Here is a 23,792-nt window from a genome sequence, read left to right on the forward strand (position 1 = left end):
CCCTTAGCTCTTCAGCTCAAGGCGAGCGCTCTACCCCTTGAGCTACAGCGCCACTTCCGGTTTTCTGGTGGTTTATTGGAGATAGGAGTCTCACAGTCTCTCCTGCCCGGGCTGGCTTTGAACCGCCATCCTCAGATCTCAGCCTCCTGAGTAGCTAGGATTACAGGCGTGAGCCACCAGCACCTGGCAATAAGGTCATTCTTACATGAGGGAAAACTACAATTGCTTGTCTCTTAAAGAAAGTACAAATGAACACCTTCATGAAACTGCAAGTAAAAAGGAAAATCAAGTAAAAGGATACATGTACAGAACTGGCATCACTCACATATTACTAGTGAGAAGATAAAATTATATAACCCTTGGAAAAATGTTTAGAGATTTCTCACAAAAGTAATCACATACAAATATATGTCCCAGAATTGTATATAAGTTTCTGTTTGCATAAATGCCAGTATATTAGTGTTCATAATCTAAAGTTGGAAACAGCAGGGTGCCAGTGGCTCATGCCTGCAATCCTAGGAATGTCTTAGATATGTTCCTGCCCGAGCCGGCTTCAAACCACAGTCCTCAGATTTCAACCTCCTGTACTACAGGTATGAGCCACTAGCACTGAGATTAGTTTTAATTAAAAATAAAACATGCTGACTTCTTCCTTTCAAGATAATAATGGAAAATAAATGCTCAACTGCAAATTCTACAGAGTAAAACTATTCTTAATGAATATAGGAAAAATAAAGATATTTTCTCATGAAGAAAAACAAACTACTTTTAAAAATAAATTTAAAATATTGATAAAGAACAAAAATGTGGTTCATTAGGAAAATGCACATTAGAAATAAGAGGATAAAGAAAATGGATCACTCATATATTGTTGGTGGGAATTGAAGATATATAAACTTTTTAGAAGACTTATGAAAGTACAAATGCAATAAGACACTGATGGCTCATAATTGTAATCCTTAGCTACTCAAGAGGTTTAGACCTGTAAGATCTAGGTTCAAAGTCAGCTTGAGCAGAAAAATCCTGCAAATTCCATCTCACAGCAAAAAGCCATACTATAGAGTAAAAATGGCAACAGCCACATGAAGAAATATTCAACATCTCTGCCTTTAAAGGAAATGCAAATTAAAAAAACACTGAAGTTCCACCTCACCCCAGTTAGAATGGCCAATATAAAAAAAAATTAGCAATAAAAAATGCTGGCAAGGATGTGTTGGTAGAAATGTAAGTTTGTTCAACCATTCTGGAAAACAGTATGGAGGATCCTCAAAAAACTAAATATAGAACTACCCTAAGACCCAGCAATTTTACTTCTTAGCATTTATCCAACAGAGCACAAACAAGGCCACACTAAAGCTACCAGCACAACCATGTTCATTGCAGCATTATTTACCATAACCAAGATATGGAATTAGCCCAAATGCCCCTCAATGGATGAATTCTACTCATCCATTAGAAAAATGGTATTTTAAGGAAAGGGAAGACTTGGGAAAAATTATATTAAGTGAAGTATGCCAGACCCAAAGAAACATAGGTTCCATAGTTTCCATCATTTGTGGTAACTAGAAAGTGCCTATAAATCTATAAGTAAACCCTCTGGGTGTTATGCAAGTGGTTACAAATGAATTAACTGAAGTATTATATTATAAGCTGTATGGAGAGCTCATATAGTATAATTCTTTAGAAAGAAAAAGTCAAAGCCCAGCAAAACAAGTACCAGTAAATGGGTACTTGCAAGAGGGGAGGGTGAGGCCAAGGAGAGGGGGAGAAGAATGAAGAAGGGAAGAGGGAAGTTACAGGCAAGAATTCATTGTAGCTAGGCATTGGTGGCTCACACACCTGTAACCCTAACTACTCAGGAGACTAAGAACTGAAGATTGTGGTTCAAGGCAAGCCCAGGCAGGAAAGTCCAAGAAATTCTTATTTCCAATTAGCCACCAGAAATCAGAAGTGTAGCTGTGGCTCAAAGTGATAGGATGCTAGCCCGGAGGAAAAAGAGCTCAAGGACAGGGCTCAGGCCCTGAGTTCAAGCTCTACAACCAAAATAAAATAAAATAAAATAATGAATACATTATATATACTACAGAATTGGAAAAAATAAGGGAAGGGGTAGGTAAAGAGATGTTGAAGAAATAACAGAGATCAAGATGCATTGTACACATAAACTGCTTTGTTAAACAGCAACAAATTCAATACATAACCCAAAAATTAAGAAAAATGAGGGAATAGGAGTTGAGGTTAGATAAGAATGTTAAAAGGGACATCGATCAAGATTCACTGTTTTCATAAACTGTTTTGTTAAATGGCAACACCTTTGCACAACTAGTTAAAGATAATAAAAACATTTTTTTAAAAGCTAGGCTGAAATAATGGCTTGTGATTTAGAGCACTAGTTATGAGGAAGCAAAGCAAGCCAATTTAGCACTATTCATTATCAGGGGATAAAAACTTACTTATGTAAAAAAAATCCTTACAAAAAATTCCTTATAAATACAGCATAATCCCACTATTCAAAACATGAAAAAAAAACATGACTACCTTTAATGGGTGAATGGCTAAACAAACTGACATATCCATACCATGGAATACAATCCAAAAAATTTTTTAAAGGACCATGTATGCCTAGAGCAACCTGAATAATTTTTCAGGTGTACTGAATTGGATTCTCTTCACATTCTTTTTTTTTGAGATAGTATCACTATATAGTAACTCAAGCTTGTCTCAATTTATAGTGCTTAGCCACTCCAGTGCTAGAATTACAGGCTTAATAAGGCACTACCTTATTAAGCATCTCTTAACATTCTTAAATACAAAATTATAAACAAAATAGATCAATAATTGCTAAGTATCCAGATATGGGAGGATGGAGGGAGAAGTAACAAAAGAGACTATGATCAGAAAAAGGGCAAGATGAGGCATTCTTTCAGTGATGCAAATGGTCTATATCCCTACTGTGATAGGAGACATCAAACAAACCTGGGTGTATTGCCATATGAGGTAACACCAGTTTGTGATCTCAGCACTTCGGAGGCGGAGGCAGGTCAATCACAAGTTTCACTGTAGCTTATGCTACATAGCCAGTTTTAGGCAACCTGAGCTACAGATGTCATGTTTCAAGAATATAAGCACTGAGTATGTACCTTGGTGGTAGAGCAACTCTAGCTAGCTTGCTGAAAGTGCTAGGTTATATCCCTAGTCTTGACCTAAAAGCTTCCCATGTGATAAAAATGCACAAAACTGAAAACATACATTAATAAATGTAGAACGGCATTTCAGTGAGATCGATGGATTGAGTTAGGTGCAGCTGGCCCATGCCTATAATCCTAGCTACTTGAAAGGCTATGATTAGAAAAATGACAGATATAGACCAGACCAAAAAGAAAAGTTCAAGAGATCCCATTCTCAACCAATAGCTAAGCTTGGTAGTATGCACATGTCATCTCTGCTGTCAAAGAAAGACTGAAAAACAGGGCTGGGAAGGTGGCTCAGTGGTAGAGCGCTTGCCTTACATGCATGAGGCCCTGGGTTCGATTCCTCAGCACCATATAAGCAAAAAAAAAGCCAGAAGTGGCGCTGTGGCTCAAGTGGTAGAGCGCTAGCCTTGAGCTGAAGAGCTCAGGGACAGTGCTCAGGCCCAGAGTTCAGGCCCCACGACTGGACCCAAAAAAAAAAAAAATAAAGAAAAAGAAAGACTGAAAAACGAACAGATCAAAGACTAGACATGTGCCTGGGCAGGAAGCAATTTCCTATCTTAGGAAATAATCAGGGCAGCCAGGCTCATGCCTGTAATCCTAGCTACTCAAAAGGCTGAGATCTGAGGATTGTGGTTCAAAGCCAGCCGAAGCAGGCAAGTCTGTGAGACTCTTATTTTCAATTAATCCTCAAAAATCCAGAAGCAGAGGTATGGCTCAAGTGGTAGAGTAGTAGCCTTAACCATTAAAAAAAAAAAAAAAGCTCAGGGACAGTGCCTAGGCCTTGAGTTCAATCCTCAAAATTGGCAGAAAATAAACCACGGCAAAAAAGCTAGAGCTATGGGTAAATAGTAGAGCACCCATCTAGGAAGTATAGGTCCTGAGTTGAATCCCCAGTAAATAAAAGATCTATGGAATAAATCAATGTTGAAAATTTGTAGTCTGAGTTTTATTATAGTTTGAAAGACATTATCATTGGAGAAAATAGCCAAAAAAACCCTCTGAAATACAGTACTTCTTACAATTGTACGTGAATCTAACTTTATCTCAAACAAAAAATTGCCATGTTGAAAAGTGCCATTAATATCCACTAAGAATGGTAATGAAAGCCAGTGGCTCAGTCTTATAATCCTAGCTACTCAGGTGGCTGAGCTCTAAAGATCATGGTTCAAGCTACCCTACACAGGAATGCCCATGAGATTCTGTTTCGTTTTATTTTTCTTTTCTTGCCAGACCAGGGACTTGAACTCTGGGTCTGGATGCTGACTCTGAACTTCTTTTTGCTCAAGGTTAGCACTGTACCACTTTGAACCACAGTGCCACTTCCAGCTTTTTCTGAGTAGTTCATTGTAGATAAGAGTCTCACAGACTTTCCTGCCCAGACTGGCTTTGAATTGCACTCCTCAGATCTCAGCCTCCTAAGTAGCTAGGAATATAGGTATAAGCCAATAGCACCAGACTTCTAAGAGATTCTTATCTCTAATTAACTACAAAAAGCTGTAAATGAAACTGTGGCTCAAGTAGTAGCTCTAATCTTCAGCACAAATGATCAGGGTAGGAGGGGAAAGGTAGCACCCAGGCCTAGAGTTCAAGCCGACTGGCAAAAAAAAAAAAAAGAATGTTAGCAGGGCTCCGGTGTCTCACACCTGTAATCCTAGCTACTCAGGAGGCTGAGATCTGAGGATCACGGTTAAAGCCAGCCCAGGCAGGAAAGGCCCTGAGACTCTTATCTCCAATCAACCACTAGAAAACTGAAAGTGGTGCTATGGCTCTAGAAGTAGAGTGCTCACCTTGAGCTGAAGAGCTCAGGGACAGTACCCAAGCCCAGAGTTCAAGCCCCATGACCCAACAAAAAAAAAAAGAAGAATGTAAATGAATCTGTGGCTTAGCATATACTTCAATGATGAGAGTGCTTGCTAGGATGCACATGCCCTGGGTTTGATCTCAAGAATCAAACAAAAAAAAATTAGTGAGGTTATACTACTTGTAATATGTATTGATTCAAACTCACCATCTTCGTTTATGAAGACATTCAGAAGGTTAGTAGATTGTTCTTCATCTTCCTCAAAATTTGGGACATTTACTAGCACAGTGTCATCTGGAATGTTGGTTTCTTCATTTTCTGGCATTTCTATGAATTAAAAAATCAAGTGTTACTATATGAAAACCACCTGTAATCTTAGCTACTCAGGAAACTGAGATCTGAGGACCACAGTTTCAAAGTCAGCCCAGACAGGAAAACCCGTAAGACTCTTATCTCCATTAACTACCAATAAATAAATAAATAAAGCTGTGGTAAAATGAGCACAAAACCTCAGGGACAGTACCCAGCATTTGAGTTCAATCCCCAGGTAAGACAAATACAAACAAAAACAAACAAACACTGTCATTCATAAATTCTATACTAGACAAAACTTACCTTCAAGTAAGAGGAAGAAATAAAAACATTCACAAAAAAGAAAAAAAATTGTCCCAAGCAGGCTTACAATTTAAAAGGTGCATTGTGTGTGTGTGCGCATGCGCGCGCGTGCACCCACCACTCACACAAGTACTGGAGCTTGAACTGAAGAGCCCCAAGCCAAACTCTCACTCAGCTGTTTCAATAGCAGCTGGTGCTCTACCCCTTAAGCAACACCTCCACTTCTGGCTTCTGGCTGGTTAGTCTCCAGGATTTGTCTGTCCAAACTGGCTTAGAACTTTCTCAGATCTCATCCTTCTGAATAGCTAATTATAGCTAATTATGCTTTTTTTAATTTCAAGATTTTCTTGCTGGTGAGACGAATCCAAGAATCTCTTATCTCCACTTAACCGGCCAAAAGGCTGAAGTGGGTCTCAAGCGGTAGAGAGCACCAGCTACTAGTAAAAAAGACAAATAAAAACATGAGGCTCTCAGTTCAAGACCCAATATAAACACACAAAAAGTACAAGAAGGCCCTAATTCTCTGATTTTTAAATCTCAATACTGACAGAGAAATGAGGCTATGAGGCTGACAACATGCCTGTTATATTAGCTACTGAGGAGGCACAGGTAGAAGAGTAGCAGTTTGAAGCCAGCCCTAAGCAAGACAAAAGAATGGAGGTGTGCTTCAAGAGACAAAGTACTTTGCCAGGGAATCCAAGGCACCAAATTCATTCCCCAATCCTAGCCATCCTAAAATAATGGATATAATGAAGAAGGAATTCTGGAGCACTAGGAAGAAAGAGTAGAAATACTCATGGAGAGAAACAGTGTAACTAGTAGGAATATAAAATGGTCAAGCTGCACTGGAAAATAGGCAGTTTCTCATAACTACACATACATGTGTCCAACTATGGACATTAAATATGTGTATACTTTTATATATCACTTGCCATGGTCTGAATGGTCCCCTCTAGAAATTCAGCCTTGAATTCAGTATTAAAAGAAGGAGTATCTGAGCAATGGTTATGTCATAAGGTCTACTTATTTGGGCCTTGTAAAAGAGGGTATTTTTGCACAATGTTTAGTGAGACTCTTTCTTTCCTTTCAACAGGTGAAGTGACCACTTTTGTTCTCTCTGGAAGATTCAGCCTTCATCAAACCATCAGACCTGCCAGTTCCTGGCTCTTGAATTTCCCAGCCTCCAGAACTGTTACAAAATAAATTTTTGTTCTTTATAAATTACCTTGTGTGTGGCATTTTCTTATAATAGCCCAAACTGACTAAAGGTATCTTTTCTGCACATGAGGATGGTGGTCTCTACTTCTCCCCTCCCTGCAAAGGCTGCTGAAGGCTATCACCAGCAAACCTGAGAACTCCCAGGGCTCCAGCCCAGTCTGTCTCAGTTCTCTGCTGTATACCCCTGCAGTAATTACTGAATTGAAGCTAATTACAGTCAGTGACTGCTTCTGCCTTGACTGACCTGTGCTCTTAAGTCCTTCTATTCCCCTGTTAGAGTAACACCTTTTTCTGCATCCCTGCTCTATGCGCCTGCTCTATCTTTTGGCTTCCTAGGCTATCAAATAATACGGGTAATTATTGTTTTTGGGGGGGAGTCCGGTCGTGGGGCCTGAACTCTGGGCCTGGGCGCTGTCCCTCAGCTCTTCAGCTCAAGGCTAGCGCTCTACCACTTGAGCCACAGCGCCACTTCCGGCTTTTTTCTTTTTGCTTATGTGGTGCTGAGGAATCGAACCCAGGGCCTCAGGCACGCAAGGCAAGTGCTCTACCACTGAGCCACCTTCCCAGCCAATACGGGTAATTATTGTATTACCTCCCTCCCTGAGAATTCCTCTTTTTATGAGCTGAGATCAAGGAGATTGTATAGAATGTTTTTCACGCACCAGAAACTGAGCCACATGGAGGGTCTTACTTTAAATAGCTAATCAAACTCATGGGTTTGCTCTGATTATTATATGACAGATTCCCAAAAGTCTTTGGGAATCCTCAGGAAATACATAAAATAGTAATCATATACTATGTATAGAAATAGCAATCACATGGAATTACCAGACTCATGGAATAGTTAAACATTTTTTTACTCAAGACAAAGTGAATTTTGAACATGCTGCTAGATTACAGGCATGAGCCACCAGTGCCTAGCTTCAAGAAAAAAAAAATAAATGTAGATTATAAAAAAGTAATAGATGGGGTGAATATGATCAAATAATATTACATGGATGTATGGAAATACCATAAAAACAACATTATGCAATTAAATATATATTTACACATATATATGTATGCATGTATGCATAAGGCTCATGCTCAATACTAAATACAGTTAAATTTTTTTAAAAAATCCTAGCCAGGTGTGCTGGGCTCCAGTGGCATACACCTCTTAATTCTGACTACTCAAGAAGCTGAGTTCTGAGGATCACAGTTCAAAGCCAGCCTGGGCAGGAAAGTCTGTGAGACTCTTATCTCCAATTAACCAGCAGAAAACCAGAAGTGGCGCTGTGGATCGAGTGGTAGAGCGCTAGCCTTGAGCTGAAGAGCTCAGGGCCAGCGCCTGGGCCCAAAGTTCAAATCCCACAACCAACCAAAAAACAAAACAAAAAAGACTAAAACTAGTCCATATGAAACAGTTTTCAAACCTACATTAAAGGATGGTATATATAATATACAACACTTTGAACTTACCATAACTAGGAGGCACCAAGAGACATGGAAAGTCAGGATCCAGTAAGGCTGTATCCTCATTTTCCACAACAGCTGAGTACTTTATAAAATTATGGTTATTGGCGAAACTTGGATCCTGTGGTAGCAGAAATGTTGCAGGTGCTGCCATTGTAGGCTGGGCATCTGAGATTACAATGTTGCTGCTCTCAGCTTCATCCAAAATATCAGATACTATAGGAACATCAGTACCTGAGCCCTCTGATGTTAATGAACTTGTAGAAATAATTCTAGGAAGGAATAAGTCCTGACTAAGGACCAACTGCTGCTCCTGCTGCTCCTGCTGCTGCTCATAGCATGAAACTGACTGAAAAGATGTTTCTGTAGTTCTGTCTGGCTCATCGATTTCCATTATTTCATCTTGAAGTAATCTGCAACAATGTCCCTGTCCAAGATAAGAGAAAATGAGTTAACCTTTCCTCATCAGTTCAATTCCTGAACATCAATTTGCCTGAAAGGTATGATCACATTATTCTCTTTTTTAAAAAAAATAGCAAAACTTGCCAGGCACCAGTGGCTCAGGCCTGCAATCTTAGCTACTCAGGAGGCTGAAATCTGTAGATCACAGTCCAAAGCCAGCCAGGGCAGAAAAGTCCATCAGACTTTTATCTCCAATTTAGTAGCCAAAATCCAGAAGTGGAACTGTGGCTCAAATGGTAGAGAAACAATCTTGAGAGGAAAAATCAAGTGAGAGCACAAAGGTCTACTATCAGCACCAAAAAAAAAAGTTAAATAATATTTTAAAATTTTCTTTTTTCCCCCTGGTTTTTTGATGCAGGGTCTCACTATGTAGTTGCAAGCTAGCCTCGAACTTGTGAGCCCTTCTGCCTTAATTCACAAGTACTGAAATAACAGACCCACGCCATCATACATAGCTGCCAACTACACCACCTCTTAAATGACATAAACTCAGTTATGTCAACTTTGATTAAAAATGAGGATTTAAAAAATGGTTGAAACATTTGTATCCCCTTTCTGTGCTACATCATTTTCCATTGTTAAAATACTGCATTTGGGTGTAAATTTTATTTTCATTTTTTTAGGTTCAAGACCAGGGCTCTTAATTTTCCTCTTAAACACTACATTTTAGTTCCATTTTATCCATGACTTACTAATATTACATATTCAATACTATAAGGTATTAAACCTAACTGTAGCATTCTTCCAACGAAGTTTTAGTCCACATCTGCTACTACAGCAGGGACAGAATAGCCTTGACGATACTAGTTGACTGATATACTTAGGAGCTAGAAGTTTAGCAAAGTTGTAAAAATGTTTTAATAATACTTACACATTTTTGCACCTGTGACTTCTCCCAAAACTGATGTATTTTTGAAACCATTCCAAAAAGTTGGTTAACTTGCCCGTTCAATCTTTCAATAAGTTGGAGTAAAGCCTATCATAATTTTTAAAATTATTAGTTACTATTTCAAAAGAGAAATGACACATGTGAAAATCACATGAAATTATGTTTTTACTCGTAGATAAAATGAAAATACTCAAATAGTCAATCTGTCAGAAACACTCTCAGAAGTTGCTTAAAAACGTAAGACAAAATCTTTACAGAAGATTGATGAGATGCCCCTTTTTTTTTTTGCAGTTGTGGGGCTTGAACTCTAGGTCTGGGCACTGTCCCTTGGCTCTTCAGCTCAAGGCTAGTGCTCTACGACTGAAGCCACAGTGCCACTTCCAGTTTTCTAGTGGTTAATTGGAGATAAGAGTCTCATAGACTTTCCTGCCCCGGCTGGCTTTGACCCATGATCCTCATATCTCAGCCTCCTGAGTAGCTAGGATTACAGGCATGAGCACCGTTGTCCAGCTGATGAGGTGCTTTTTTGTCTCAGTTTAGATATCTTGATATACATTTAAATGCATAGCAACTTTCATCCAAAATATTCATCAGTTTTCATAAATTATTATCATGCAAAAAGTAAACATCAAACTATCTAGATGAGGGATTTAATTATACTTCATCAACTGTGTGCCTTTATTAAGTTACAAAAACTATATTGTTTTTGTAGTACTGTGATTGAAACTCAAGGCCCTGAACTTGCTAAGCAGGAGTTTCTACCACCAGAGCCACACCCATAGCCATAAAACTATCTTTTATTTCAAAAATTTCACCTTAGAATACTATTGTACCTTATAATTGTTAAAATAGTGTCTCACAGTGCAATAATCCTCATAGACAATTTAACAAAAGAAAACTTCTCCTAGTATCATAGGCATTAAATATAATAAATTTTTGTTCGGTGTTTTATAAAATTCCATTAGGAGGACAAAACTTAAGAACTTATCAATTCTGTGAGAAGTCTCTAAGTCTGCTTGAATCACAGAAAAACGTAGACATATTTTGCCCATTCAGGCATTATGAAAAGGAATAATCAAGCCTTAACATCACTAGGAGCAAAATCAAGCACTAGAAAAAAGTTTAAATACTTAATTATTTTTATTTTTCTCCTAAATTGCAAAGAATTTCAGTTAAGATAATATAAAGATAAAATAAAATCAAAACTCCCACTCATATGAAAATTTGAGAAAGGAAAAAATACTTATTAATAAAGAAGGGACAAGGAAAAAAATATGTAAGAATTTCAGTTTAAGAAAAGCTACTGAAGGTAGAAGCCTATAATCCTAGCTACTCAGAAGGCTGAGATCTGGAGAATCATGGTTGGAAGCAAACTTGGGCAGAAAATGTCATTTGGACTCCAGCTCCAACTGTCCAACAAAAAGCTGGGCTGGAGGTATGACTCAAGTGGTAGAGTACCAGCTACAAGCAAGAAACCTTAGCAAGTTCAAGACTCTCTTCAAGCCCCAGTAATAGCAAAAACAACTTAAAATACCCAAAGGGGACTATAAATTTGGAACAATCTGGAAGGAGAATCTAGGATATCTATTACGTTTTCAAGAAGCATCAAGGCCCAATTTGTTATACTGAAGAACTGATTGCAAATTCCACAGCAACGTGAAAAGATGAATTTGGAGTACTGTGTTTTCATTAACTGAAATACCCTAAAGACACCATTTCTACCAAGCTTAACATCTCCTGTATTTCAAAGAAGAGAAAAAGTAAGGACTATTACTGCTTTAAAAGAAATTATTTCTGCCAGGTACTGGTGGCTCACGCCTGTAATCCTAGCTACTCAGGAGGCTGAGATCTGAGGATCACAGTTCAAAGCCAGCCCGGGCAAGAAAAGTCCGTGAGACTCTTATCTCCAATAAACCATTCAAAAACTGGAAGTGGAGCTGTGGCTCAAGCGGTACAACGCTCGCCTTGAGCTGAAGAGCTGAGGGACAGTGCCCAAGCCCAGAGTTCAAGCCCCATGACCCACAAAAAAAAAAAGAAAAAGAAAAAAAATTATTTCTAATTTTCAAATAATCCAACAGTGACACATAGTGGACAAGGTAAGTATAACTTAGGCATTTATTTTTCTTGAAAAACCAACCTCAAAATCACTTTAAATCCTTTTTTGGAATGAGATAGGACAGAAAAAAGTTAATTGGAAGGAGAGCTAATAGGTACACTTAACTATTCTAAGGACAAATGTGGAATATGAGGACAATTTTAATACAAATAGTTATCAATAACAAGTAGTTATCAATATTTTGGTTTGAAAGTACATGATTAAAAATTACCTGAATTAGCCCAGCATTAAAGACCAGTAACACAACCAATACAACATGGAATAATACACTAATCTTAACAACTTACATAGTGCTTTATGCTTTCCAAGGTATTTTCCCATAATTATGCCTAAACCTATGTTACCTGGTAGATAATTTTACCACTGAAGATTAAAATATTCACTGTGAGGTTAATAATTCCCTATAGTACTTATTCAGTATCAATACTCACATTCTTATGAAACTAGAGTTTCCTTTAAGATAAACTATAAATACTTTAATCTATTTTATTCAACTTCAGAGAGAAACACAGCAAAATATGATAGATGTCTACAACAGTACAACTACCTCAGAAAACTGGCAGATGCTTAAAAAGTGATGCTTTCACCTATTCCGTGACCATTTCAACTCCTAATTAATCAAATTAGATGTAAATATATGTTTGCAGAGCCGGGTGCTAGTGGCTAATGCCTATAATCCTAGGTACTCAGGAGGCTGAGATCTGAGAATCACAATTTACAGCCAGCTGCAGCAGGAAAACCTTGGACTCTTATCTTCCAATTAACAACCATAAACCAGAAGTGGGGCTGTGGCTCAGTGGTAGAGTGCTAGCTTGAACAAAAAAGCTCAAGCCACCAGGCACTGGTGGCTCACACCTGTAATCCTAGCTACTCAGGGGGCTGAGATCTGAGGATGGCGGTTCAAAGCCAGCCCTCGCAGGAAAGTCCATGAGACTCTCATCTCCAGTAAACCACCAGAAAACCAGAAGTGGTACTGTGGCTCAAGTAGAGCTCAGGGACAGTGCCCAGGCTCAGAGTTCAAGTCCCACGACCAATCAAAAACAAACAAACAAACATGGTATGCTTGCAAAGAAATTTCCATAAGCCACTTTACTCATACTACTCAAAGACTGGAAATAACTCAAATGTCCATCACAGGGAGGGCAACAAATTATGAATATTCATAGTAATGTTACTGAACAATAAATGAGAATGAAGTGTTAATACCACAAAAGAAAGTACCAGAAAAGAGACTGTAACCAAAAACAGACAATTCTATTTATACATGTTCTACTTTTACAATTCTATTTATATGAAGTTGTAGAACAGGCAAAACTAACATAGGATGGAAAAACTACTCCTCCCTAAGATTAGGGAGAATGGGGACTTACTGTGAAGAGGCAAGAGGGAAATTTATGAGCTGACTAGAAATGTTCCTTATTTTAAAAGGAGTATGACATATGAAAACTCATTGAACTACACAGTTAAGACCCACACATTTTACTTTATGAAATTAAGCTCAATTTTTTTAATTAAGCATAATGAGAACAAAAAAGGACTTTCACTTTGGTATACAAACCATTTTATCTTCTAATTCAGTAGACTGCCGTCCTCTTTTGGTTTGTGGAACATCCACAAAGTTAATGTTAGGTCTTTTTAATGTTTCCAAGTTCACTTGGGGCACTGCTTGGTCATCTTGGGATGTACCCTCTCCTGAAAAACAACCCATTAAAGAAAGGCAATTTACATACTGGTTGAATTTTAGAAACTGACAAAACAAGAACTTTCCCAGGAACAACTTAGAAGTCCTTGTTACTGTTGTTTTGCAGAGATGTAAAGAAACCCAGTGCTGTCCATGCCAAGCTAGTCGGGCACTTTCCCCGCTGAGCTCTACCCTCAGAACTAAAGAGTACCAAAGCACCTGACAAGAAAAAAATCACAGTTAAATGAAATTCCAAATTGGGAAGCAAGTGCTTTACAGTTCAAGTCTACACAGCAAATGCTGGAAACATAACCAGAAAATTACTACTTAGGCCTTTTTTTATGAAGGAGCTCATAGGGGTGCCTACCCAGGAGTCTAGTCCTGGCGGCCCCTCCCCCACCCCACAACTGCAAGGAGCCTGAACACCTGGGATATACCGCATACCTCCTTACCTCCCAGAACATTGTTAAAAATATCTTTAAGTTCACTTCTGCCCCAAGTTATGGATGCTTTATTAGTTAGCTTTTATAATGAGCCTGAATAAACGGATGTGAAATAAATATATGAGTAAACAACGAGTTCTGAAGGTTAGACTATGCCTGAGTCTTAATTATGGTATGAGATAGAACAAGACATTGACTCATTCCACATGGTCATCTGCCTTGTACTACAGGGTGTGATCTGAACACTTGCCCCATAGTTACTGTGAGAGATGTGTTAGTGAAAAAGCTAATTCATCCCAACCATCCTATGCACAGCTTTCTGTTCCTGCTATATAGTGGAGATATTAATGTACAAGCCACAGGAGAGAAACCAAAAGATTAAAAGGATGGGAGAGTTATTGCTCAACTTAGATAAATACAAACTAATATATAAATTTTTCAAATGATTAAACACTTCCAATGTATGAAATTTCCATCCCTTTTTTGGTTCTCTGAATTTTTCTGTTGAAACTAATAAGAGCTATGAGTAATTAAACTGCAGCAGATCTATACAAAGAAAATTTCAAAAAATGATAATAAACAGCCAAACTGTGCTCTGAGCAATGATGAATCTCACAACTTTGACTTTGTCTAAGAGAATTCAGACACCAAAGAGAAAACTGTAAATGGTTTGGATTAGAGAAAGCTTTAAAACAGGCAAAAGTAATCTATGGTAGGAGAATGGGATTAGTGACTAGAAGAGAACAAGAACAGAATTTGCAAAGCTCATAGGCTTCTATTTGTTGTTATTGGTACTGATCATACGCATGCATTAATATGAAAATTACCTGATATATATATATATATATATGTGCTGTGTATAAAATTTTGTAATATACTTTTTACAAAAACTTAATCTAAATATTCTGCTCCTAGCCAAGCACTGGTGGCTCACAACTATAATACTCCTCAGTGTTTGAGAATCTCAGATCTAGTCAGAAAATGAGAGGCTACAACTCATAATAACCAGCAAAAAGCCAGGCAGGGCTGGGCACCAGGGGCTCACATCTTGATTCTAGCTACTCGGGAGGCTAAGGTCTGAGAATCATAGTTTGAAGCCAGCCCAGACAAGAAAATCTATTAGACTCTTATCTCCAATTAACCAGCAAAAAGACAGAAGTGGAACAATAGCTCAAGTAGTAGAACACTAGCCTTGAGCACAAAAACTCGGGGACAATGCCCAAGCTCTGAGTTTATGCCCCAGGACCAGCACCAAAAGATAGCCTCATTTGGCTGAAGGTATGGCCCAAGTGGTAAGAGTACCAGCTTTGAGCTGGAAAAGTTGATGTAGAATACAAGATCCTAAATTCAAGCCCTGGAATACTGTAGAAAACAATTCAGCTACTTATTTTTTAAAATTCAAAAACTTAATCAGGCACCAGTGGCTCATGCCTGAATCCTAGCTATTAAGAAGGCTGAGGCTGAGAATATGGCTTAGTGGTAGAGATTCCTCAGTACCACATAAACAGAAAAAGCCAGAACTGGCGCTGTGACTCAAGTGATGAGTGCCAGCTTTGAGCAAAAGAAGCTCAGGGACAGTGCCCAGGCTGAGTTCAAGCCCCAGAACTGGCAAAAAAAAAAAGGCTGCGATCTGAGAATCATGATTTAAGACCAGCATAGGCAGGAAAATCCACCAGATTCTTATCTCTAATTAAGGACCAGAAGGCTAGAAGTGGTAAAGCATCAACCTTGAGGAGAAAAAAAATTAAAGGACAGTGCCCAGGCTGAGTTGAAGTTCCAGGACTGGCACAAAAAAGAAATTCAAAACCTAAGTTGAGAAAGTAGTCACAACCAATAAATATAAAGTTTTAGATATTTCTTCTTTTTTTTATGCCAGTCCTGGGGCTTGAACTCAAACCCTGAGCACTATCTCTCAGCTTTTGTGCTCAAGGCTGACACTGTTACCATTTGAGCCACAGCTCCACTTCTGGCTTTTTGGTAGTTAATTGGAGACAAGAGTTTCACAAACTTTTATGACTGGACTGGCTTTGTATCACAATCTTCATATTCCAGTTTCCTGAGTAGCTGGAATTACAGGTATGAGCCACTGGCATTGAGCATCCCTCTCCTTTTCTTATATATTTAAATCATACTACATATATTCTAAGCAATTTTGCATGTCACATAATTTTTAAAATATTTAATGTCTGCAAAGTATTTTATTTTACAGATAGCCATAGGTTATATTATTATGGGCATTATTTATATGGCTTCTAATTTTTCACTATTTCTTCATATGATGAAACATTCTTGTTTATCTCTGAAGAGTTCCTTATAATATATATCTAGATGAATCATAAGGTCAAAGGCTAGAAATATTTTAAGTGCTTCTGACAAATGTTCCTAAAATGTCAAAAAAAAGTTGTACTAGCTCATTCTATTACCATTAAAGTGAATTAATATTATGTGCATATATGAAAGTTCTTGAAACCTGCTGAAATTGTTTTAAGAAGGAAAAAGAGTATATGGGAATGTGATGGAGGAGGATAAGGCAGATGTACTGTACTATATGAATGTGTAAAAATGGCACAATAAAACCGCCCCTGTGCAATTACTATATGGTAATAAAAAATCTTAATTGAAAAATAGGAAAAAATGATAACCTGATAAAGATTTACAGTTTGTGCCCCCACTTAATTTGCATATCTCTCATTATAAATGCACTTGAATATTTTTCATGTGTTTCTGAAATGTGGTGATTTTGATAGGTAAGGATTCTCCCCCAGGTCTTTCCCAATAGAGGTCTGCTAGAGTCAGTCAGATGTTCTATGACACAGAAAGGGAATGTCCTACTGCTCCTGCACAGTCTTAAGACTAAAATAGACAAGTGCAGGTGGACCCATTGCAACAATGAGATGTGCAAGTCCTTATGTCGAAAACGAACTTTACAACTTTGGAGTGGGGGGGGGGGGGGGGGGGGGATTGGATGGGGGGTGGAGGGAGGATAGAAAGGGGAAACAAAGGAGGAGGCTCGGGCTGGGAAGATGGCTCAGTGATGGAGTGCTTGCCTTGCTTGCATGAGGCCCTGGGTTCGATTCCTCAGTACCACATAAGAAGAAAAAGCTGGAAGTGGCGCTGTGGCTCAAGTGGTAGAGTGCTAGCCTTGAGCTGAAGAGCTCAGGGACAGCGCCCAGGCCCAGAGTTCAGGATCCACAACCGACAAAAAAAAAAAAACAACAACGGAGGAGGCTACAATGCTTGATAAGAAATGTACTCATTGGGGCTGGGAAGGTGGCTCAGTGGTAGAGTGCTTGCCTTGCATGCCTGAGGCCCTGGGTTCAATTCCTCAGCACCACATAAGCAAAAAAGAAAAAAGCCAGAAATGGTGCTGTGGCTCAAGCGGTAGAGCGCTAGTCTTGAGCTGAAGAGCTGAGGGACAGCGCCCAGGCCAAGAGTTCAGGCCACAGAACTGGACCCAAAAAAAAAGAAATGTACTCATTATCTTGCCCATGTAATTGTAACCTCTCTGTACAGTATTTTCACAATAAAAAATAAATAAATAAAAATAAAATAGACAAGTGGTGTCAAATGACTTCTGGGCATTAGTTAGATCAGATATCATTAAGCATAGCCTGGACATCAAATTCATCTTGCTGCTTTATATAATCCATAAGCTAAAAATATTGAGTCTTTTCCTTCATATTTTAATTTTTTTAAAGAATGTTTCATAGCCAAGCTCTAGTGTTTCACTCCTTTCATCCTAGCTACTCAGAAGACTTAAACCTGGAGGATTCCAGTTCAAAGCTAGCCCAAGCAGAAAAATCCATGAGAGGGTTGATATGAATCAAGATGCAAGGTACTGGGGCTGGGGGAGTGTAGTTGTGGAGGTTGGAGGGAAGGGATGGTAGGGGAAAAACAAGGGAGGAGGCAACAATGCTTGATAAGAAATGTACTCATTACCTTCCTCATGTAACTGTAACCCCTCTGTACAGTATTTTCACAAAAAACTTATTTTTAAAAAAAGATACAAAGTACTCTCAAACTGACACGTTGAACTGAAACCCCTTTGTACAACAACTTAAAGATTAATAATAAAAAGGAAAGTCTATGAGATTCTATCTCCAATTAACTAGCTAACACTAGGCCAGAGGCATGGCTCAAGTGGTAGAGAAACAGGAGTACCATTGTGTTCAAACAAGCCCAGAGAGAGCATGAGACTGAGTTCAAGCAGGGAGAACATAGAAAAGAAAGGAGGGGAGAAGGGAAAAGGAAGAGGGGAAAGGGAATGGTAAGAAGAGAGGGGAGAGGAAAGAGAAGGGGAGAAGAGAGTGCAGAGGTTTCACAAAATGGGAAAAACAGGAAATTCAAAGTTTACTGAACCAGTCACACCTATGTGTTAACATGTCAGCAGCTTCTAGTACTGTAATGGAAGTTAAAAGTTGAAGACTAAAATTTTTCTGAACCTTTGCAGAAAAAGTTTGCAAATCTCCACCTAAGCAATGACTTAAAGACAGGAAACCTATTTTTTTTATTTTGGTAGTATTAGGTTTTGAACTCAAGGCATCTGGCTTGTTAGGCTGACACTGTACCACTTGAGGCATACCTCCAACCCTGTTTTTTGCTAGTTATTATAGAGATGGAGTCTAGCAAACTTCTCTGCCAGGGCTAACCTAGAACTGCTATCCTCCAAGTCTCATCCTCCAGAATATCTGAGAATCTCACAGGCAGGAGCCACGAATGCCCAGCTGAAAACCCAATTTCTTAACTAAAGGACACAAATGGTCATGCATTTCCTTCATTACTGTGGGTGAGAAACAACAACTAGAAGGTCAAGTAGCTACAGCAGTTCAGATTGTGGGACTTCACTTCCTGTGGATACTTTTTGTTGCTAGTGTAAATGCTACTGTTTTTTTAATTTGAAACTCTAGTTGTTCACTGCTCCTTTGTAGTGAAGTATTTTTATATATCACAAAAATAATTACTTCTTAGATAAGAATATTTTTGTGGCTTCTCTGAGATTTTCTACATCAGTAATCATTTCCCTCATTCTTCCATGGATTCCACCCAACCTGTTTTTCCTAAAAGTTCAACTTTACTTTTCACTCTCATTTTGCTACTAAATCTTTATAACTATACCTGCCAGATATAAATATGATTTCTCAGAGAAAGACTACATTCCCTCCATTGCTTTCTGAGGCTATTCCCCATATAGTAAAGTGCAAAGTGAGATATGTCAAAGCTTAAATAAGGGAAAATTCAAGCACAAGTAAATGTTACGATACTGTCACAAAATTCAATCCTCTTGCAACAAACTATTGTAAAGGTTATACAAAGATTTAACTGATTACTAGAAATGAAGATCAGATACAAAAATTTCACACAGAAGGAAATTTAACAAAATTACCAGATGCCAGTTGGAACTGTTGCTGATGGTCATAATCTTGGAAATCTGCTTGTATGACTGCTGATTCATCACTGGATGTGCCCATAGTGTGTCCGTCTGACAAAGCCTCAGATGCAGACTCCTGTAGCAGCATGACTTCACTATGGCCATGATTGCTATTATCATCACTGTCACTCTCAACAGTTACAACAATATAATCTAAGTATAAGACAAAAGAATGATTAAATTAGATACCACATTAAACAGTTTCTGTAAAGTTCTGAGTTATTTTAAAAACATATTTTAGCTGAAAAACTGTACAAAGCAATTTTATATCTATAAGCATTCCAATTCAGCTAACAAATAAATCACTTAAGATGAAGCTTTGAAAAATAAATGCATTACATATAAACACAGCCTATTGTTTTCTAGTATTTCCAATAGAGCAATAAATTTCTTCATTGGAGCAATAAATATCTTCTAATTTAAGAAAAATTATGCACCAAAAAAAAATGAGCCCAGGCACTGGTGGCTCATAACTACTCAGAAGGCTGAGGATGGAGGATTGCAGTCAAACCCAGGCTGGGCACCAAAGTATATGAGTCTTACCAGTAGGGAAAATGGAAAAGGAATGGTCCAGACTAGATGGTGAACAGGCAAGGACTGTTTATTGAGGAACAGCAAGGGGCACAGACCTTCTCCCACGATTGGAGGTTATGCAAGGAACTGGATGGGGGGGGCTTATATAAGGCTTCACAAGGAAGTAGAGAATTTAAAAATGGGTTATGGTCTCCTTGGGATCAAGAACAATGTCTTTGGCCAGACCCACAGTGGAATGTTGGGATGGAGGCTATGGTCTTCTGGGGGCCAACGTTGGAATGACCTGCCTGTGGACAAGCATGTGAGCACATACCTGGTGCTTTGCATGACCCTGAGGAATAAGGCAGGAATCAATCCTTCCAATTCCATCTTTTTTTCTTATTCCATCTTTAGATACATAAAAAGATTGGCCCAATGGACTGGGAAGGTGGCTCAGTGGTAGAATGCTTGCCTCTCATGCATGAGGCCTTGGGTTCGATTCCTCAACACCACATAAGCAGAAAAAAGCCAGAAGTTGTGCTGTGGTTTAAGTGGTAGAGTGCTAGCCTTGAGCTGAAGAGCTGAGGGACAGCGCCCAGGCCCAGAGTTCAGGCCACAGGACTGACAAAAAAAAAAGATTGGGCCAAGAGGGGAAAAGCAGATCTTTCATTATCTCTAATTAGCCACCAAAAAGCCTGAAATGGAACTGTGGTATACAATTAATAAGTTTAGCAAATATACATGTTTATACATATCTGTGCATATATATACACACACACACAGAGAGGCTCTAATTTTAAACCCAAAAGTCACACACGAAAAATAAAATTAAGTTTGTAGGGTTGTACAAGCCTGTAATCTCAACTTTTGGGCAGTTGAGGCAGGAGGATTGGGGTTTCTAAGGCAGTTGGGCTAAATGGTAAGCTCTTGTCTCAAAAACGAAGGGGTGGGGAATTGTTCAGTTAGGCACGGGTGGCTCACACCTGTAATCGTAGCTACTCAGGAGACTGAGATCTAAAGATGGTAGTTCAAGGCCAGCCCATCAGTAAAGTCTGTTAGACTTATCTCCAATTAATCACAGAAAAAGCCGCACAGAAGTGGCGCTGTGGCTCAAGTGGCAGCGTGCTAGCCTTGAGCTGAAGAGCTCAGGGACAGCCCCAGGCCCAGAGTTCAAACCTCAGAACCAGAAAAATAAAAGCTCAAAGTTGACAAATGCCTGCCATCCCGGTACTAAGGCGGAGGCAGGAGAATAAAAAGGTTGGTGGCCAGCGGTGAATGAGACTCTCTCCTCAGGAAAAAAAAAAAAAAAAGGTAGTCAGACAGCCCGGCAGCTACAGCGCTAGCGAAGCAGCGCTAGAGACTTGAGTGCTGGAGCAATGGAATCCAGAGCCCCGCCTTCCTGCTTCCGGTCTTCTCAGCTGCACTCATACTCTCTAGCTCTTCCCGCTTCCCGCCCTCCCGCCCTCATGAAAGCGGGAAGAACCAACCCATCCCTACAGGCTCCTGGGTAATCCAGTATTGCTCCGCCTCCATATCCGGAAATCACCAGCCCTAGTTACCTCCCACCTCAGGACGCTGCAAACTCCAGGTTCACCTCAGAACGGGCGCTCCCGGCAGAGCGTACCTTCACTGATGCCCTACCGCTACTTCGTAAACCCTAGATTCTTCAAACATTCTGAGACGCCGTTCACCGGAGCCCACAGAGGCGCCATCACCCCCAGTTGCCCCCAAGTCCCGAGGCGCCATAAGCCCTAGGTACACACCACAGTCCGCGAGCCGCCATGAGGCACCGGACCCCCAAGTCCCAAGACGCCATAAGCCATTACTACACATCATGCGCTGCGAGCCGCCATGAGGCGCCAGACCAAGTTTCTCAAGTCCCAAGACGCCATAAAGTCCTAGTTACACATCACACGCTGCGAGCAGCCATGAGGCACCCGACCCCCAAGTTTCCTGACCCCCCAAGTCCCAAGACACTCTAAGCACCTAGCTGCACGTCACGTGCCGCGAGCCGCCATGAGGCGCCAGACCTCCAACTTTGCCCCAAGTCCCGAGATGCCCGAAGCCCTAGCTGCACGTGACGTGTCGCCAGCCGCCATGAGGCGCCACAGTCCCCAAGTTTCCCCCAAGTCCCAAGACGCCATAACCCTAGCTACACCTCATGCCACGAGCTGCCAGGTGGCGCTACGACCCCCCAAGTTGCCTCCCAAGTCCCCAGACGCCATAAGTGCTAGCTACACTGCGAGCCGCGAGGTGCCGCGAGGTGCCGTGAGGTGCCATAGGGCACCACGAACCCCAGATTCAGCTCCGACATTCCACCTGAAACCCCAAGTCGCCATGAACCCAAGATAAACTGCAAACCCTACATGCTGCAAACCCTAGGCTTCCCCCGAAACCCTGCCAGCTTGAGTTTCACCTGAACCCCTAGAACTCCGGGAGCACCCAACACCGTCGCAGCCCCACCAACCCCGGAACACCGAGCTACCAACCCCATGACGCAAACTTTTGAGATGCGCCCAAAGCCTACACAACCTCAAGCACCCGGACTCCCCGAAACTAATGCTCCAAGATAACCTCGCCCATCCCATGGTGCCCATACTCCCGGGCACCCATGAAGTAGGGGCAGGGCTGTTGGAGGCCAAAGGTCTGCATGGAGAAAAGCCTAACCATGCCTGTGTGGCCATTAAAAACTGGGTGCAGTCGGACCCCTCACACCCCCGGGGACAAACGCTAATGAGACGGCAAAGAGGGTCGCTTACCCCGCTGCTCAGACATAGTAAAGTAAGGGCAACGGTGCCCGGGAAGGCACAGGTCTCAATGCCAGCGGCTGGAAGACGCGTGCAGGGCTGCACATGCACCTCCAACGCCGTGCACCGGAGACTGAGGCGCCGGACCCAAGGGGCACGAGCCTCCCACTTCTAAGATGGCTTCTGGGCTTGCGCAGTAGCGCTCAGCGCAGTTACGGAACTCTGTGTGCACGAGGGGGCAAGGGGCAATGCCAAATTTGGTACCCGACCCCGCTACTTCCCGTTTTCTTTTAAAGGGATAGGCGTTGTTTTAAAATAAATTGTACCTCTTAATTCATATGGAAAGGTACAATACCCATTGTGCAATGCCACCCATCCAAACTGCCCTAAACATAGCATGTCTGCAATATAAAACTTTCTAATATTGCTCCTTTGCCTATTTATGTCCAATCATTGACTTTGGGTACAAATTCAGCGTCAGCTTTAGCAATGAAAATGACAACCCTTAAAATACCTACCTAATAATGACCACTGATATTTTTGAATCCCCACCCGCCCCAGTTCTATTTGCCATTGCCCAAGTAGCCGTGTACCTCCTTCTTCCATGAAGTATGATTTACTGAGTGCCTTACCACAAACCACTATGTTCCACGATAGCTGGTCCTCACGCACACATAAAGATGGGGGGGTAAGGGTTCTCACTATATTGTCTGGGCTGACAGCGAACTCTTGAGTCTAATGCAATCCTCCTGCTGTAACCTCCCCAGTAGCTGGGACAACAGATGCAGCACCACATGTTATGCAGAGTTCTAATTCTAACACTCTTATCAGCGCCCATATCTTTTTATAAATAATTGTTTATTGAGATTAAGTGACTACAAAAATTTCACCAACTTTTTTATTTTTGTTGTGATTAAGTGAATACATAAATTTCACAATATTGTGAGATAGTGATGTTAAGCTAAAGTCACAGACACATTTGAACCCTCACAAGGTAAATTGACATTATCATGGTCTATAAAGTGGGTGAATTCTATGAGCTTTGACAATACAACTATTTCTTCCATGTCTGGTGATGTGTACTTTTCTTTCCATTTGCTTAGTGTAAGCTGTTCCCTCTTTCCGTCTCATTCCCTCCCAGCCCATCGCTGCCCTTGAGTTGCTTAGTTCATTTTCATCAATGTCCAGTGCAGCTGATGGGCCCTCTGTTGTATTTGATCCCATTTCCCT

At 40.3% G+C, this 23,792-nt stretch overlaps 1 protein-coding gene across 1 annotated transcript in view; it reads right to left on the reverse strand.

The window, feature by feature from the left end:
* Bend2 (BEN domain containing 2) overlaps positions 1 to 21,348 on the reverse strand; it is a 61,356-nt gene extending 40,008 nt beyond the window's left edge. Inside the window, exons 1-6 of the mRNA XM_013032110.1 lie at positions 21,303 to 21,348; positions 19,258 to 19,455; positions 13,309 to 13,442; positions 9,617 to 9,721; positions 8,290 to 8,710; positions 5,203 to 5,322 (exon numbers count right to left, since the gene is read on the reverse strand). Coding sequence (XP_012887564.1) covers positions 5,203 to 5,322; positions 8,290 to 8,710; positions 9,617 to 9,721; positions 13,309 to 13,442; positions 19,258 to 19,455; positions 21,303 to 21,348 — 1,024 coding nt within the window. The remainder of the gene's footprint in view (positions 1 to 5,202; positions 5,323 to 8,289; positions 8,711 to 9,616; positions 9,722 to 13,308; positions 13,443 to 19,257; positions 19,456 to 21,302) is intronic.
* Positions 21,349 to 23,792: the final 2,444 nt, after the last annotated feature.

This window comes from Dipodomys ordii, unplaced genomic scaffold (assembly GCF_000151885.1).
Source record: "Dipodomys ordii isolate 6190 unplaced genomic scaffold, Dord_2.0 Scaffold150, whole genome shotgun sequence".
NCBI lineage: Eukaryota > Metazoa > Chordata > Mammalia > Rodentia > Heteromyidae > Dipodomys > Dipodomys ordii.